This window comes from Danio aesculapii, chromosome 6 (assembly GCF_903798145.1).
Source record: "Danio aesculapii chromosome 6, fDanAes4.1, whole genome shotgun sequence".
Taxonomy (NCBI): domain Eukaryota; kingdom Metazoa; phylum Chordata; class Actinopteri; order Cypriniformes; family Danionidae; genus Danio; species Danio aesculapii.
Genome location: NC_079440.1, coordinates 18,866,269 through 18,885,727, shown reverse-complemented (window position 1 = coordinate 18,885,727; position 19,459 = coordinate 18,866,269). Strand labels below are relative to the sequence as shown.

At 36.1% G+C, this 19,459-nt stretch overlaps 1 protein-coding gene across 4 annotated transcripts in view; it reads left to right on the top strand.

Annotated features, from left to right (window-relative positions):
• Window positions 1–19,459, top strand: part of agap1 (ArfGAP with GTPase domain, ankyrin repeat and PH domain 1) — a 354,815-nt gene that overhangs the window by 309,696 nt on the left and 25,660 nt on the right. For all 4 annotated transcript variants that reach the window (XM_056459714.1, XM_056459715.1, XM_056459713.1 and 1 more), the window contains 3 exons: window positions 513–667; window positions 2,479–2,569; window positions 3,694–3,916. In XM_056459714.1, the coding sequence (XP_056315689.1) occupies window positions 513–667; window positions 2,479–2,569; window positions 3,694–3,916 (469 nt within the window). The remainder of the gene's footprint in view (window positions 1–512; window positions 668–2,478; window positions 2,570–3,693; window positions 3,917–19,459) is intronic.

Here is a 19,459-nt window from a genome sequence, read left to right as displayed (position 1 = left end):
CCCGTAACTAACAGGTGCTCTACAGGGGGCGAGAAACATTCCTGGTGACTTTTATCCCAGAACCAAAGTGGTTACTCATTCATGTAATTTTTATTAGATGACCTGAGAAAATTGGAAACATGGAATTAATAAAATGTTTGGTCACACTTTATTTTGATTGTCCGTTTGTTAAATTTAAGTTACATTGCATCTACATGTCAACTAATTCTGATTAGATTTTAAGTAGACTGTATAGTTTGGGGTTGGAGTTGGAGTTAGTGTGAGTTGACATGTACCTGCAAAGTTTCTCATAGTCAGTTAAATGTCTGTTTAGCAGCAGTATCAACAGATATTAAGCAGACAGTCTACTAATACTCAAATAAACCATCAAAATAAAGTGTTAGCAAATGTTCATGAGTTACTTCAAAACTAATCAAAACAGTAAATAAACAGTTGGTGTGAAAATATTATTTTAGTTTTTGTAAATGAACTGTAAATAATAATTGTGTTGATTTTTTCCCCTTCTGCTACAGAACAAGAGGACAACTTTGAGTTCATCATTGTTTCTCTGACGGGACAGACCTGGAATTTTGAGGCAACGTCCTATGAGGAGCGGGACGCATGGGTTCAGGCCATTGAAAGCCAGATTTTGGCAAGTCTGCAGTCCTGTGAGAGCAGCAAACAGAAGGTAGAGATAAATCCATTTGAAGCACTGAAATAATGTACATCACTTTTTTTTTCTATATATGGCAGCCTCAAGGTTAGATATATATCTAACTTCGAGTTAGACACAAGGTTTTCAAAACTTTTATGCACAGGGTGCCACAAATATGATGTTGTTCTTGCAGTGGACTCCAGTGGACCATACATTTAATGTTTAGGGTCAGGCTTTTGCTGATGATTTTACTTTTATTTAAAGATTTAGCATTCATGCAGCTGCTTTGTTCCAGAGACAGCCAAAGGCAGAAACGCAAACCGCAGTTAAATGTTTACACATTTGACTACATTACATACTCTATGGGTGGATAAGTATTGTGAACAACTTCGATGAAAACATATGGAGGAAAACTTTTCATGTCAAGATGTACATATTATGTGTGTGCTGGCGCTCATCGGAGCACTCCTTCACGTGCACACGCGTCAAGCGACTGAAGCAGAGCTTGAGGGTAAACAAACAACGGTTTATCATAAGCATTTTAGCGATAATTTTTTTACACAGTTGGCATTAAGAAGGAAGATAGAAATGTTATCTGACTAACATTCATTCATTCATTCATTTTCTTTTCGGCTTAATCCGTTTATTCATCAGGAGTCGCCACAGCGAAATGAACCGCCAACACATCAGGCAAATGCTTTACGCAGCGGATGCCCTTCCAGCTCTAACCCAGTACTTGGAAACACCCATACACTCTCATCCACACACATACGCTACAGACAATGTAGCTTACCCAATTCACCAATAGCGCATGTCTTTGGATTTGTGGGGAAAACCTGAGCACCCGGAGGAAACCCACGCGAACACTGGGAGAACATGTAAACTCCACACAGAAATGACAACTCACAGATTTGATTACAAATTCAAAAGCAAGTAAAATGTTAAAAGTAAAATGTAAAAAAAAAAACGTACTGATTTCTGATGTTTTATTAACAAAATAGTAATGGGGATATTGCATCAGTAACAGTAGTTCAATTACATGGCTTGGCACTAAGAGAAAATAGAGACAAATAGAGATATTCAAGTCATCAATTGTATTCATATCACGTTATGTAGCACAGAATAACAAAATATAGCAATGTTAGATTTTTCCTGTATTGCGCAGCCCTAATTTAAACATTAACGGAAAAAATTTGGATCATGAAAGTGCAACATTATATAATATGTTTGCAGTTTGTTTTTGATGAAATTTCAATGCAGAATTAGTGCATTTGTATAAAGATCACTGATTATTCTGCCATCGTGCAAATGTTAGAATTCATTTTGAAAATTTATACATATTTATGATAATTTTCACTTTTTATAACACTACATTTTTCCATTGATGGCCTAAAATTCTTAAAATCAGCTGGAAAACCTCTGATTTAAATGATTATAGTTGTTACTGACGTATTTCTAATCAAAGAGCTTATGTTGTATCAAGTTCAAAGGTAATTAAAATGTCTCTCCACCTTGTTATATCCATGTACAGTACGTGTACAATGCATTCATGCACATATTTAGAAATTGTAATTACTTTCATTCTTCTATTACCCTAACTAATTCTACATGCCTGTTTCATAGCCATAACTCTCAACCCACTGTGTGTTTATGCCTCAGGCCAGGGCAAATTGCATTTCACTGGACCTACCTTCAATTATGCCCCTGCTTTTTTCTCTCATTTTAGCAAACAATGCAACTGCAATGTTGCTGTGTAGTCAGAATTGTCTGATGATGCTTAATGATATGCTTATACCGGTCATTATATTTCAAATAAGCTTTAACATAGATGAATGTGCCCACAGTCTCGTCTGAGCAGCCAGTCAGAAGCCATTGCATTGCAGTCTGTCAGGAACATGAGAGGAAACACCCGTTGTGTGGACTGTGAAGCCCAGAGTGAGTTTTAATCTGCACACATTTGTATTAATCTGAGATCTCTGTTTATATTTTATATTATGTACAGATTATTTTACACATTTGGAATAATTTTTAGGCTACTTTTGTTTTATCAAAAATACAAGAAATACAGTGCAAATAGTTCAGAAAGGGGACTAAAATTACAATTTAAAAGCTGTATTCCTTTGAAAGCAAAATGCATTTTCAGCTGCCATTAGAAAGTTATGTGGTCCTTGAGAATAATTCTAATGTTCTGCTGAAAAGCTTAGTAAGCATTTCTTATTGTTATCAATGTTGAAACATCTACGTTTTATGTTAAATACGTAAAAACATAAAAAAACTATCATTTTCTCCAGAAAAATGTTAAAACAGTTTTTAAATATAATAATAATAAGACCGCACCAAATGTGAATGATTTTTAAAGGAAGTCTAAAGTCTTATATTCACTAAAATGTTGTGTTGTAGGTCTTAAATAATTTTAAATAGGTTTTTACTTTGGACCTCTGTCCATGTGAAGCTACACAATCGGGCTGACATCCATCCAATCACCAACAATCTATCGTAATAAAATGAGGGAAAACTAAAAACAATTACACAATTTCCTCATGATAATAACGGAGCAATATATCCCCTTACATTATCTTCCATTCATACAAAAACTATTTACAGAAGTAAGGGGAAAAAGACATAATATTTATAAATAGGCATGAAACAGAAACGCGTTAGGTTGAATTGACGTAATTTATTTGGACCAAAAGCAAACAAATCTATTTTTATTTAATCGTCTCCACAATAAACAACAATGGCAAACTATTAAAAAAAAATTAAATAAAAAAAAATATATATAGAAAATAATTTTAAAAAATTGTGGCTAGCAAAAGAAAACAAATTTCATTAGAAATAATCCTTAGTGTTTAGACCTCTATAAGTCTAAAATTTCATTTATAATGGTCTTAAAAGGGTCTTAAAGTCTTAAATTTAAATTAATTCTAATGTATTATTATTTATTTATATTAAATTTTTTTGTTTATTTATTTATTTATTTGTTTATTTTTGTCAGCGGTTACGAGAATGTGACATAACCTTCTTTTTGTCTTCCTTCTGTTTATCATGCTCTTTTGTAGATCCGGACTGGGCCAGTCTGAACCTGGGGGCTTTGATCTGTATCGAATGTTCTGGAATTCATCGCAATCTGGGTACTCACCTGTCCCGTGTCCGCTCTCTGGACCTGGACGAGTGGCCTCTGGAGCTCATCAAGGTCATGTCTGCCATTGGCAATGAGCTGGCTAATAGCGTGTGGGAGGCCAATGCTCAAGGACGCCTAAAACCTGCTCCAGATGCCAGCAGGTACAGCATTACCTCATTTCCTGTTACAAGTGTCTATTTGAGCTTTTCTTTTTGACCGTGATATTATTGCAATGTTCAGTTAATCAGCAGGTAATTCAATATTCAATTAATTCAATTAAATATCGACATTGACCTGATATGGAAATTGATGCAGATATGTAAGATTGATGCAGTTTTTAAACTGTTCTCTGATACCACAGAAGGAATATGGCTTAGGTAAGTGCAAAAAAAATCTAGAAAAGTTGTTGCAAGCCAGATTAGAACACAAGAAATTGGCTCTAGAATGGAAATGATAATTGTTTTAAATGAAGAGGTGAAGAGGTTCACGTTATGAGCGAGTTAGCTAACTGTATATTACTCCTCCTAAATTATGTGTAGGATAGATTATAACTATACCCTACAAAAAGAGTTGTATTTTGTGGGTTAATGTATCTGAAAACACAGGCTGGAATGATCAACCTTCTTGAAGTTTGTTACCATCCTTTCACTCCAGAACAGTCAAAGTAAGAGCTGAGTGATATGACACAATGCATAAAACCTGCATTAAACACTGATGCTGCGTTCACTCAAGAGGTGGATAAAGCGTCAAGCGCAAGTGATTTCCATGTAAAGACGCGAATAGACATTCTGTGGCGCTTTTTGAACGAATGAGGCAGTGCAAAGGATATGAGTAAAGCAGTGCAAGTTGAGCATTTTGTGTGTTTGACATGTTTTTCGCAAATAGCTTGAGTTGGAAAATCTGAACTTTCAGTGGATATTCGCACCACGTTAAACAATCATGAGCCTGCTCTTGTAGGGGTATGACACAGCGCCGAACGAATCTGTTTTTCAGCCTTCCTAAAGCACATAAACACAGCTATGTTATCCATTTAGCAACAAAGCTAGAGTTACCAGGCAGACATCAGACCTGCCCATGATGCAAATCCTTGTCTGTTGTTAAGAGAATTTGAAGCACGAATAAAGCAAAGTTAATGCGTGAATGAAGCGAGTAAACTGAAAATGTTTATGTGTCTATTTACGCATGAATATCGTGATTTATTTGTGAGTTCCGCGTCTGCTGTGAACACAGCATTATATTCCACAGTGTAGATGTGTCTGTTGCTAGGCCCACACAGAATCTGCGCACGCAGAATTCCGCATATTCTTAGCCCATCATTAATTCATTTTATTTACTTGAGTAAATGTGTGTAAATCTATATTTATTCAGTTTTTAAATTAATTACAGTAATATGATTGACTCATATGAAAATGTTCATCTGATTTATGTACAATGCAATTTGTAAAGTAATATTTTCTGTCTTTTAGTAGATATATTATATGAGAGACTTGCTTTGTTTACCAAATAAATCTAATTGGATTTGCATTGTAAACATTAAATAAAAGTTAAAAAGATATAATTTTTTTATTTCACATATTAAGGTATGTAAGGTAAAGGTTAAGGTAAACCCCTAACGTTTTAGTTATGATACTCCCAAAAATAATTCTGCAGAAATCTGCAGATTCCATCTGGCCCCATTGCAAACTTACACATATGTTTTTTGCCTCTTTACAAATATACATGACACATTTCACAATATACGCATTAAAATAACAAAAGATACAGTGAATAAGACATTATGCCTCTTTGGGGCTCTAAATAAATTTAAAAATTTGACTTTTCCAAAAGATGATCCATGCCTTGTTGCATTACTTTATAGCTCTGCATTCCCAATCATGCTTTCAAAATAAGAGTCACACATGCTTAGGAAATATAATAAGCTGTGTTAAACTTAAAAATATTGCATTAAAAATATAACTGTTGTAATCCCACTAGGAAACTGATGCAGCTGGGACTTGTATATTAGTAATTTCATCTGGAACATCAGTCACTGTGTTTCCGATTGGCTTGTCTTTTAACCAGGATTTTACACTAACACTATTTACTTGAGAAAAGTTTCCTGAGGTTAACTACAGATACAGGGACACAGGAGCATTTTCAGGCTGGGAAGAACATGTCGATTCATCAGTGGATCGCTCTCATTGGAGCTTATAAACAGACCAGCTGATCTTTGTGGCTTTGAAACGCTCCAGTGTGCCTGTATCTGTGGTTACACTCAGTAAACAGCGGTGAGTTCAGTGAACTGTTGACCTTCACGGCTAATCACAGTTATTTCAGTTGAGCATGTGAACACAATAACAAATCAGCGCTGTTTAAGAACATGCTCAACAGTGCTCAAATGTTTACGGGAAATGGACATTTTTTAAATTTCTGTACCGATTGGTATCGAATTCCAGTATCGTGACAGCAGTAGTCTGAAGTATTGTTCAAGTGTTCAGCTATGCCTAGTTATATCCAGATTTTTATTCTATGGCATCTTTAAGTTAGTTCTGTTTAGGAATTAAGCTTTAATTGCTGCCATAAACTGAAGTCTGGTTTGGTTTGTATGATCAGAACTACTTCTTACAGTGAAAAATAGTCACAAACTTGACCCTTGTAAATGAACACTTTCCCAAAACAAGCAAACAGACCAAAAGATATTGCTATCAGCATCAGCATCAGCTATTGGCCCAAATATTGGCTTATCGAATAGTGGCATTCACACATGTATCATTTATTTTGTACCTAATGCAAATAAGCTGCTTTTAACTTTAAAGCAAAACATTTTTGTCACTTTTTAATTTTGAGGGGATCATTACTCATCCACCCTACAACATATGTGTTTGGAGTTGTGTGGAAAACCCTAAAATCAGATTTTTCCTTTTCCATGCTTTTCCATCTTCAGCAGAGTAATTATCGGCAGAGAGAGGCTTCAGTCCCACCAGCCATCATAACAAATTAGTGCTGACTGCTGGCCGCCAAAATATCGACTTCCCATTACATGCCGGCCTCATTAGTCACCTGAAGCACCTTTTAATTACTCCCCTCCTCTCTGAAAATCTTTCGATATGGATCGGCCATTTTCTGCCGCCTGTTGTCAATGTGCTAATGCGATTATAGTTCCTCATGTAGCTGTTTATTTATGTATGTGAAGGCATGTGGCCCCCTGAGTGGGAAGAGGAGATTACAGAGAGGGTCAATATTATCTCAATTAACCTCAGTCACTGGACACAGTCCTGCAGTCATCTCTCTCTGCTCGCCCTCAATACTTCTGCTCAAACAGACAGAGTGCATTTCAGTGTGATTTTTCTCACGTTTTTACTGGAGCTCGTGGATCGTTGATGTGAAATACATTTGGAGGATAAGCGTGATGCATTTGAAGGTAAAACATGGATTATATTGTATATGGAGAATATTAAGAATATATAGGGCCACATGTTTGCTTGTCATTTAACGATTCCATTGATCTCGTTCTCTCCCGAAATCTATAATCTAATTTATTTACTTGAAATAGGCCCCTATGTGACATTAACTTGAAACAATTTATTTTAAAATATAAAAATGTTAAATTTCATTCATTCATTTTCCTTCGGCTTAGTCTCTTATTTATCAGGGGTCAGCACAGCGAAATGAACCGCCAACTATTCCAGCATATGTTTTACACAGCAAATGCCCTTCCAGCCACAACCCAGTACTGGGAAACACCCATACACACACACACACACACACACACACACACACGCACACACACACACACACACACACACACACACACACACACTCATAGATTATGGCCAATTTTGTTTACTCAATTCACCTATACTGCATGTCTTTGGTCTGTGGGGGAAACCGGAGCACCCTGAGGAAACCCACGCCAACACGGAGAACATGCAAACTCCACACAGAAATGCTAACTGGCCCAGCCAGGACAGTGGGTAACCATCGAGCCACCGTGCTGCCCCAAAATGTTAAAATATAATTTTAAATATAAAAATCCTAAAATGTATTGACTAATGTGTGAATTTAAGTAATAAAAGTAGTTTTTAATTAAATATAAGGGGCTTTTTAGTCTATTATTAAATCAAATTAAAGTAAGAGTAAATAATTTTGAAAAAGTGTGTAAATATTACAAAGGATTTATTTTCAAATAAATGCTGTAAAAAATGTTCTTTGTGAAAACGTTAAGCAGTGTACAAACAAGAAATGTTTCTTCGGCATCAAATCAGCATTCATAATTAACAATTAGGATCACGCAACACTTAAGACTAATATTCTATGAGTAGAAAAAAAGATGTTAAAAGTACAGCTTGGCCATTGCAGTATTAAGTTTAACTTGAAATGTATTAGATTTAAAACATTTATTTTACGTTGCATTATAACATTATTTTCAAAGACAAATTTATGAATAGTCATTTATCTATTTATAATATGACTTTTAAATTGTATTGTGAATTTTATTCATGTTAATCTTTCAAACTCCTTGAACTTCGCTTATGAAACTCTTGGGGCCCTATCATACACCCGGCGCAGTAAGGCGCAAGACATTTTTGGTGCGATTTGTTGCTATTTTCAGACCAGTGCAATATTAATTTTCAAGTTTTGCGCCACGTTGTTTAGATAGCAAATCCATTTGCATCACTTTGTGGACTCATGGGTGTGTTAGGCACATTGTTGGCGCATTGCTATTTTGAGGAACTGAAATAGACTGCGCCATTGACCAACTAAAAGCTAGTCTAAAGTCCAGCGCAGAGCGCGCCTATGCAGGTCTAAAACATGTACACATTGCTTAATACACACAGAATGTACAGCAATACACAAATATCTTTACATAAGAAAAAATTAAGAATTAAAATGTTACAAAAATATTATTTTCTACATAGATATAAAAACCATTGGCTGCATGCCGCCTTCAACTTGGGGATTTTTTTTTTTGTTTATTCATGACAATTTGCATTTGTAGAATGTTATTATTATTAGCAGTATTATTAATTATATGCATAATTATGTTTGTTTATTTGTTTTGTCTATCTGTCGGATTTTTGAGATGTATGCATCACCATTCGGGGCATTAGAACAGGACGTGTGTTTGGATATAACTCCTGGAAATTAGAACTGAATTTAGAAATAGTTTTAAAACAAATCTTTGCGCTCAAACAAAATTAAATATGTAGGCTAATGGATGTCTTCAGTGGAGTGCGTACAACACCGTTTCCTCATCCCTGAAGTAAAGGAGTAAAGAGTAAAATTTAAGTAAAGAGAAAGTAAAGAGGCCAAATGGAGGAGGCTCATTCTTTTTCCTCACGCTGCAGATAGTTTGACTTTGCGCCTAGATCATTAAAATAGGGCCCTAGGGGTTCATAAGACCTGGTTAGCAAACTAGATAACAACCCAATGAAAAACCCATAAATGCATATAAAATAGCTGAGAATTGTTGAAATCAACTGACTACTTAGCCCTCCTCATAATAGTGTGCATGTGATATTGTCAGTGCTCTGTTGTATGTAATCGGCTGTCTTCTCATCCTTCACCTAGCTGTAGAATTGATTTGGCCTGTAACTCTCCAAACGGCTTCAATCTGATTTAAAAGTCTGTCTGAGAGAATAATCTAATCAGTGCTGTCTTAACATCTTGTAATATATTATTTCTGATGCGATTTGCATTTGATGTGTGTGAGATGCGTGCTCTTCTCGATTGGCGTGTCTCACCATTGGCGCCGCGTTTGAAGCGTTGTCTTGTGGTTAAATGCTGATCAGTGAGCGTGTGTCCTGGGCATCGGTGTGTGCGCGCTCTGTATCCAGGATTGGTGGCTGATAAATGAAAACCCTCCCTCGTGGTCTCTCAAGTGAGTAATAGAGCTCGAAATTTCATTTTGCAAGCGACTGATTTAATGATCCAAAGGGTAATTAATGGGCTGATTATCTTAATGTTAAATATGGCCAGCAGCAATTAGACTGACCTCCCGCCTGTCAAGGTCTGGGCTACTCTCGTCTTTCAATTAGGGGTCTGTTTGGGGGGGTGGGTTAGAGGTAAAGGGGGAAGAGAGAGAGATGCTGTCTTCTACACCTCTGTCTCTGCATGGATCATTCCTCCTCATGCATGCTGGAATTATGTTTAGGGCTGATCACACGCAGACAGCTCACCTGGATCTGACACCAGAAATGATATGCTGTTGTCAGTCCCTTTCCCCTTTCCGATTCTCTTCTTGACCCGACTGTGTCTTCACAGTTTTGTTTAGCATTTAGTCTCAGGAACCTCTGCCTGTTCTTTTGGCTTTTACTGTTAATTGTTTTTGAGAGAATGTCAAGAGTTCTATTTAAAGATTAGGGTTTAACATGGATAACATTGAGTTTAGTTTTTAGGGCACATGCTCTTCTAAAAACACTCAGCTGTTTGGCTCTTTGTTTATTGATTCATTCATTTTCCTTCAGCTTAGTCTCTATTTCAGAGGTCTTCACATGGAATGAACCGGCAAATATTCCAGCATATGTTTTATGCAGCGTATGCTCTTCCAGGTGCAACCCAGCACTGGGAAACACGCATAAACTTTTGCATTCACACATTCACTATGGCTAGGGCCAGACGGAATCTGCGAATGTTTTTTGCTATTTCTGTGGAGAATTTTGGTAAAAATCTGTGGATTTATGCAGATTTATTTTGGGAGTATTATAACTAAAACCTTAATATGGGAAATAAAAAATAATACCTTTTTAACTTTTATTTAATGTTTAAAATGCAAATCCAATTAGATTCACTTTATTTTGTAAACAAAGCAAATCTCTCATATAATATATCTACTAAAAGACAGAAAATATTACTTTACAAACTGCATTGTACATAAATCAGATGAACATTTTCACATTAGTCAATAATATTACTGCAATTAATTAAAAAACTGAATAAATATAGATTTACATAAGTAAATAAACAGAATTAATGATGGGCTAAAAATCTGTGGAAAACTGGGGAATTCTGTGCGCGCAGATTCCGTGTGGGCCTATATGGCCAATTTAGCTTAAGTTCACCTATACCGCATGTCTTTGGACTATAAACCAGAGCACCCAGAGGAAACCCACGCCAACATGAGGAGAACATGCAAACTCCACATAGAAATGTCAACTGACCCAGCCGGGACTCAAACCAGCAATTTTTTTGCTGTGAGGTGACAGTGTTATAACCACTGAGCAACGACTGCATGTTAAGCTGAAATAATACTTCACATTTTTTTTATATAATCAGGAGTTTTTAACATTGAGTTTAGTTTTTAGGGCGCATGAGCATGCTTACCTCATCGATGATGCGACTGTTCAGTTTAACATGAAGAGAAGCACTCGCTCAGTACAATGGAGATTGCTTTAGTTATATTGTTTTGTATTATTTTGAGTCGTTTGGGATGCAGTGAAACACAGTCAAGCCTTTTACTAAACATAAACACCACTTTTGATGCTCAAATGTTCATGCAAGTCATCATGCTGCACGTATTAGGAGGTTTGCTGAATATGGCAGCTGATGTGCAGCGAGGGGTTTACATCTTTGATAAACTATGACAGTTTGCATTCACTGAAAGTGAGAATCATTAAGTGTCCATATGAAACAGTGCCTTAAAAGGGATGTTTTGTCTTCAGTTTCATGCTCGGGTGCATTTTGCACTCATGCTACAAACGAACCACACTCTGGTCCACCTTATCCAACCTGGCCAGGGCTGGCCAACCGAACATCGCATTGGGATACGGTGGTCAAACACGCCTGGGCACAGTTCGGATAGCTTAGCGTGGGTACACCCTTAAAAATACCATATGTATTTTTAAAATCAGCAGCATTTAAATAAACATTTATATTACATATTATACTAAGTTTTTATAGATTTTTTAGGAACACATAACCAGTGGGAATGAAACAAACAAAAAATAATAAAACATATATACATACAGTACATATACATACATACATACATATATACATATGTACACAAATACATCCATTCCATACATGTATATCTATATACATACCATATGTGAAAATATTTAATTAACCTCATCAAGAAAATAAATAAAATGTAATAAAAGGTTGCCAAACATATTCTCACAATGATGCATAACCTCTAGAATTATGTAAATGTTCAATTACAGGTAATTATATTGTCGTTGTGAAGAAAGCCAGCCATTTACCCCTTTTCTTTTCAAAGATCTCTATTTGTAATCGAAGTGCATGTGTCATTTTTTCCGTTTCCTCAACTTCTGCTATAATTTTGAACTATTCATCTTTAGTTGATGGGTCTTCTTTATACCATTTCCAGGTTATAGCTTTTTTTACATGTTGCCAAAAATATCTTAAATAGATATCTATCCTTTTTTTCAAGCTTAATAGGAATTGGACCACGTGGCATGAATTGTCTCTGATGTCTGAAATTGCTTTAACATGAAAAACAACTGAGGTTAGTATTTAGTGATTTATTTACAATTTATTTGCGCAAAAAAAAGTGTATTATTTCGATGTTACTCATTCATTGTTTTTTTTCTTGGTTTAGACTAAACATAGTCATTAACATAGTCATAAACATAGATTATTAGCTAATTGTTATTAACCAAAATGTTAATATCACTGCATACATTATGCATATAAAAAAAACAAGAATCATTTATGATATATTAAAAGACAGAACAATAGACAATCTGTTAATAGTAAAGTTAGTTTGTGCATTGCAATTAGGGCTGCATGACATTGGAAAAATTTAATTTATTTTATTTATTTTTTATTTTTTGAGGTGTGTGTGTATATATATATATATGTATATATATATATATATGTATATATATATATATATATATATATATATATATATATATGTGTATATATATATATATATATATATATATATATATATATATATATATATATATATATATATATATATATATATATATATATATATATATATATATATATTTATATATATATATATATATATATATATTTATATATATATATATATATTGCGATATATATATATATATATATATATATATATATATATATATATATATATATATATATATATTGCGATATGAATACAATTTCACCAGATGGCTTAATTGGGGAGAATAATGATTCTGCAGTGGGAGTGCAGGTTCATAAAATCTATTAAACAATAAACAAACTTTTTTGGGGTTCCCTGAGTATTTTCATGCATAACAATCTATAAATACAATCAAGAAAAAGATACAATGTTGTATCGTTTCCTAGTCTAACAGTATTCAAGTACAGTAACTGAATGATAAAAATAAAAATTCAATAAAATTAATCATAGTTAAGGTCACAAATAGTACAATTTCTTATACCTGCTTTTAAAATCATTATACAATCACACGTGCAAATGATAAATTGCGAAACTCAACATTGCATGTCCTGCGATGTGACCATTGCGAGTGATCACATTGCGATGTCGATGCTGAAATGATATATTGTGCAGCCCTAATTGCAATCATTTGCAATTAGGTTTTAGCAGTTTGTAAGCAACATTTTTTTAATTAATAATTTAAAATATTATAATGTTTAATGTGTAAATTTTTTTTTTAAATATAATAGCCATGAGAGGATTTTTTACTTTTAAAATTTTCCAGTGCCTTGAACTTATGTTTTGTATAGCATTTCAACCATACTTTTAGTTTATTTTCACAACACCTATTGGAAACAATAAAGTATATTCCTGCATTTATTGTTCTTTCTATGTAACATAAAATGACTTTTGTGAAATAAATTTTGAGGCAAAATCCACATAAATATCAGATTATTGTTCCATTCGTTATTTGTATTTAGCCATTTGCTTTGAAGCAAAGAGAAACGTACTTTCTGTTTCCTCTTGAGCTGCCTGGCCATTACGTATGATAGAGCCTGAGAGAATCTCTAAACATACCCATTAACCTTTTACTGCCTGTGTTAAATTCACACCTCCACTGCTTTTAAAACTCCACGAGGTCGCTCAAAGACCCTGCTATGGGCTTATTTTTGGGATTGTTTGACCACGCGCACACACACACTCACTCTAGTGGGCGATAGGTTTTGGCATGAGTGCTCTTTGGTGGCAGCCAGGCCATGTTGCAGTCTCATTTTTTTAATTAGTGTGGTGCTGCCATGGACACCAGAGCCCCCCGCACCCCTGCCTCACACACTCTATGCCGGTCTGTATTAGCGGCCCAGGCAGGGTAGGAGTGACAGCTCTGCTAATTGCGCCTCGTGGTGACTTATTGGGAGGGTGGCGCTCGCTGGCATCTCACACTGCCAACTCTCAGCGACAATGACGTTTCGCAACCTGTCACCAAGCGTGAATATCTTAAAGTGTGAAATACATGCATTGTGGACTAGTTTTGCACACTCCTTTGTTTCAAGTGCATGCTAGTGATATACTGTTTTTTTTTTCATATTATCTGAGTGTAATCAGTGGCAGAGGGCTGTCACAGTAACAGATTTTCACTACAGACAGAGGAATTGATGCTTTTTGTTGGATAAAATCTGAAAACGAGTTGGTATTTTAGCACATTGTTCTGAAGTGATTGGGATTTTGAATGGGTTCATGGATAAATGCTTAATGCAAGCTCAAAATAGTTTCACCTTTTTTTTCTTGGACACAAAATACATTAGTAGTACCCTCTTGTGGATATTTTAAAGCTTTTGCACTGTAAAAATTTGGTAACACTTTAGTTTAGGTCAAGTAAACTTTTAGTTTAAATTAAAGTGTTACCAAAATATGTAATGACAAAGTGAAGGCGACAAATATTTTTATGCTGCTTTTAGGGCTGTGCGATATTGCAAAAAAAAAAAGTATCACGATATCATGTGTTATATCATTCGATATCGATAATCATTGAATATTTTTTAACAATACATTTAGAAATATTAGGATTTTTTTTTTTTTGCTATTTAACCTCTTTATTTTAATTTACCAACATTACTAAAGTAAATAGATTTAATAGTCAAAAACATTTAAACAAAATAGCAGATTTTTCTAATAAAATAAACAAGTATTAAAGAGACTCTTAAACTTGATAAATAAAATGTTACAAAGTGTGTGCACTGATAAAGTTAGATCAACGTCTGTAAGGTGTGAATAATAATGATACAGTAAATCTCAAACTCTGTAAACAAAACAAATTATGATAATCAAATCTGAGTTTCAAGTAAAGGAACTAACCATCATTATTCAAATACACACTGCAGCATTACAAATTGTGAAGTTGAATGACTATATTACCCCTATGCTAAAAAATGTTTCTGATGGAGAGCTAGTGGCTGGGATGCACAACAAAAGAAACCAAAAAGCCACTCTGGCGACATCCTTTTTTATTTACAATCTCCTTACTGCTGCTATACGGCACTCATTTTCACATGTGTTGTTGTTCTGACCTGAAGTGACAAGCGCGAGCATGTGATTTGTGTTTGTCTGAGGTGATTAGTCTGTCGTTATTACTGAAATGTGTATATTGCATACAAAGTGTGAAGCAGATTGGTTAGTTTTAGCACTCGGGGAATTCTGAAAAGTTCAGATGCTTTTCAAGCACCCTAAGCTTATTGGAATTGCTTCCAAGGCCTGCTCAGCAGTCACGTTTTAATAAAACTATAGCGCATCATACAAAAACTACATACCAAACCTTTTTTATTGACAATTGTGTTTGGACAATAAATACTGATATTGACTTTATCGCCCAGCCCTAGTTGCTTTAACTTACTTTAATAAGTTAATCAGGTTTCAACTAAATGTTTTGCGTTATACAAAGTTTAGCTTAATATTTTTAGTCAGTTTGATTGGTTGACTAGAGATGACTTGAAAAGTTAATTTGATATATATATTAACTAAAGCTCTAAAACTGCATAAAAATCTCATTCATATTTATGATGTATCATGTCATAATTATAAAGGTGTCAACAAAAAATATATTAAAATGCAACTTCAACTTTGCGTTCAATGCAATGTAATCTGTTCTAGACGGATCGTACCTCTATCAGACAGCTGAGATATTGAGCTCCACACACACACACACTCACCGCCTGACTCCCGTAGCCACATGCGTCATCATGAGCAATGCCTGGCCTATAATAATTCAGCAGTAAGTGGCTAAAAAAGATTCTCTTTATGGCCAGATATCGGTCTCTGAAAGGGCAGAGCTAACAGATTTCAAATTAGACCCGGCTCTTAATCTGGGCCGGGGTGCAGGTGTGCGTCCCCAATGCTGAGATCAGATTGGGCCCTGGGGACGGATGAGGGGGGAGAGTGAGTTGGGGAGACCTGCTGGGCTTCATTCTTCCTCCGATCCAGACGCAGACAGAGAGAAAAACGTGCTATTAATGTCCCACAGGCTGCTGAACTTTCTCATTTTATGAAGGAGGAAAGAAGTTTAAAAAATCTGATTTTAAATTTGAATATGTGGCATACACCTAGGTCTGTCTTGTACGTCTCTCGGTTTTTCCTGTCAGTGCCATCAGGAATTAATAGAGCTCCATTTCTTAAGCATTAACTTGCTGATCCCTTGTTGGTCAGCCTCCTCTTCACTGAAAGTAGACTGATATGAGGAATCTCATGGCCTGCATGTTAAACAGCTGACGGTGTCCCCTGTTTTTCTCTCGCACTGACAGAAAGCGCCACGCAAATGTTTCAAATAATTGGCTGTCCCATTCTAATTCATCTGTAAAAGGGCTTCTTGATTAGATTAGGCTAATAGACATTATTTTTTACATGACTGCCTACCATTGCCCATAATCATGTCCCAACTAGGTTAACAAGCCTTCCAATTTACTATTGACATTAAACTGGCTGACAAGAGCCAATCAGAGCGCAGCGTATTATGAGGAGGACTGATAATATGAAGCAAGAGGGCATTTAATGCCTGAACCATCACATCGTCTACCTTTTCGTCCAATTTAATACAGAATAAATAATGTGTACATATATTTGCGTGGCTTTTTCCCTCCCTTTCTAGATTAGATTAGATTCAATTTATTGTCATCACACATGTACAAGTACAAGGCAACGAAATGCAGGTAAATGGAACCCCCCGACCGTGCACAGACATCACAACTCCAGGGAAGACAGGTCACGGGAGGTGGAACAGGAAATAAAATAGTCAGGAAAAAGAGGCAAAAAAAAAAGTCCCTCTCACCTTGCTCTTAAGTTAGAGCACCGTGAGATCAGGGATAAGAAAAAGCCCCAGCAATCTAGCACAAAAACACACCGACAAGACATAACATTGCCACAGGGGATGGGAACAGGGGGTGTGGAAATAGTCCGGTAAGGGCGGGCAGCCATCAGGTCCTGCAGCCATGGAGGCGCTGGTCGCAGACCTGCTCACCCCCTCCAGTGGGTGAAAGCATACGAAGGCGTTGGATTTGGGGCCAGGAAGTGTCGTGCTATGTATCTGTGTGTGTGTGTGCGTAAGCCTGTATAGTCCAACAGGTGTCCTTGACGGGGAGCAGGAATTTCAGAGCGTCTCCTTATCTTGCTATCCGGGAGAAGTTGTTTTCCTCCAGCCGAGGCCGTCTGGCAGGAGAAAAGAAAACACAGGGAAGCCGAAAGAGTGGAAAGATACTTCAACTTTAGGTCAATACCTGCCAATTTCACAGATATTTAATGTCCATCACATGTCTCCAGATCTGGCCAAATTTTGTTGCAAAGCTGCTAACTTCACCCCGATGTTTTCCAGTTTGCGATCTAATATTGCAGTCTGATTATTAGCAAGCCTGCCCATCAGCGCTTCAATCAAGCCGGCCAGCCTGGTGGGGTTTTGAGCAGCACTGACCGCTTTCATCATTCGTCGATACGCCAGGGCCCCGCATAAGCCCATCAGCAGAAACCCTGTTATCAAAGTTCCGAATAGGTAAATGTCTTCAATATCCTCCAGAGACAGAGCAGCCAGGCACAGGACGCGCCACTTCTCCCACCCGTCCATCACGTATCCAGCTGCAAACGTCCCCGCAGGACATGTGGGCTCTCCCGAGCCCAAACTTCTCGTCGAGAAGATGGTGTCAATCGCATTCAGAGACCAGTTGATCAAATCCATAATTCCTTATTTGTTTGGATAGCAGGGCACGGAGAGTCTCAGAGATAGAATAAGACAAAGACAAGAGGAGCTAGCGAGGAGAGATATGGGACGGAGAGGGAAAAAGTGCGACCGCCTTCGCCGAGAGCCAAAGAAGAATTTCTTGCACTCTGTTAGGGTTTGCCATTTCTTTGTATATAAACCTTGTATAAATGTCATTTTTTTATTGTTTATTTTTGATTTACAGTTGAATTATTAGCCCCCATACATTTTTTGTTCTTTTTAAAATATTTCCCAAGTGATGTTTACCAGAGCAAGGACATTTTCACAGTATGTCTGATAATATTTGTTCTTCTGGAGAAAGTCTTAAATTTTTTTTAAATCCATTTTTGAAAGGTCAAAATTATTACCCCCGGCCCAAGGTGTTTTTTTACATGCATTTTTATTTATCTTTGCTATTTGGGTTTATTAGAACCTAATTACAATAAAAGCCTAAGTATCATCTTTTGATACAATGTATTTATAGAGAAAAACGATGTCCATATATGTGAACTCGTGGTCCGAATTTACATAAAACACTTTTTCCTGAAATTTTTTTAAAGCATATTTAATATAGAATTTTTTTAACTTGCTTTGACTATCAGAGAGTAAAAACATGTTTTTTTTCCCCATTTTGGACAGTTAAAAATAGTGTTTGGGATATTTCATGTGCTGCAAAACAGTTGCATTATGACACTGTATGTCTGTAACAAAATATAAAACATTCAAAGTATTTTAAATAGCCACTTAAGAGCTGAAATATGCTGTCCATGCATGAGGTTATGCAAAAAAAATTCTATATTCTACAGAACAAACCATCGTTATTCAATAACTTGCCTAATTACCCAAACCTGCCTAGTTAACCTAATTAACCTAGTTAAGCCTTAAAAGTGTCTTGAAAAATATCTAGTCATATATTATTTACTGTCATCATGGCAAAGATAAAATAAATCAGTTATTAGTAATCAGTTATTAAAACTATTATATTTAGAAATGTGTTGAAACAATTCTCTGCGTTAAACAGAAATTGGGGGGAAGATTAAACAAGGTGGCTAATAATTCCGAGGGGCTAATAATTCTGACTTCAACTGTATGTCTTTTTCAATTGTTAAATCTGAAAAACAAAGGAAATGGGGGTTTGAATCCAGTCATGCTTCGTTGTCCATCATAAATGGATCTGATGGAAGCATAGCAAGTACAGATACTCAGAGATCAAGCTCTGTTCATTTTACTGATGCTTAGCACATTTCTTTTCTGTCTTTCCCTCACACATACACGCACACTTTTTTTTGTCTCTTTTTGCCCTTTGGCCCCCATTTGCATGCTGCCACTGAAGCGTTCTGATCCAGTTAATGGAACCTCATATGAGTGTGGCCCATTGCCTCCAGTGGGACTGATTTGAGTGTGGCGCAGGCCAGAGCTCAGTCAGAATCAGAATCGCTAAGTGCCCGTAATATTAAAAGAAGCGCTGAGCTTAATTATCTGTGTCTATCCAAGGGCAGCTAACGACTAGGCTGGAGAGGATAATTGATTTCAGGCCCTTGTTTTTTCCTTGTTAGAAAAAGGGGGTGAGAAGGGGGGAACAGAGCTGCTCTTGGAGTCAAATTGTCCTTATTTACCTCA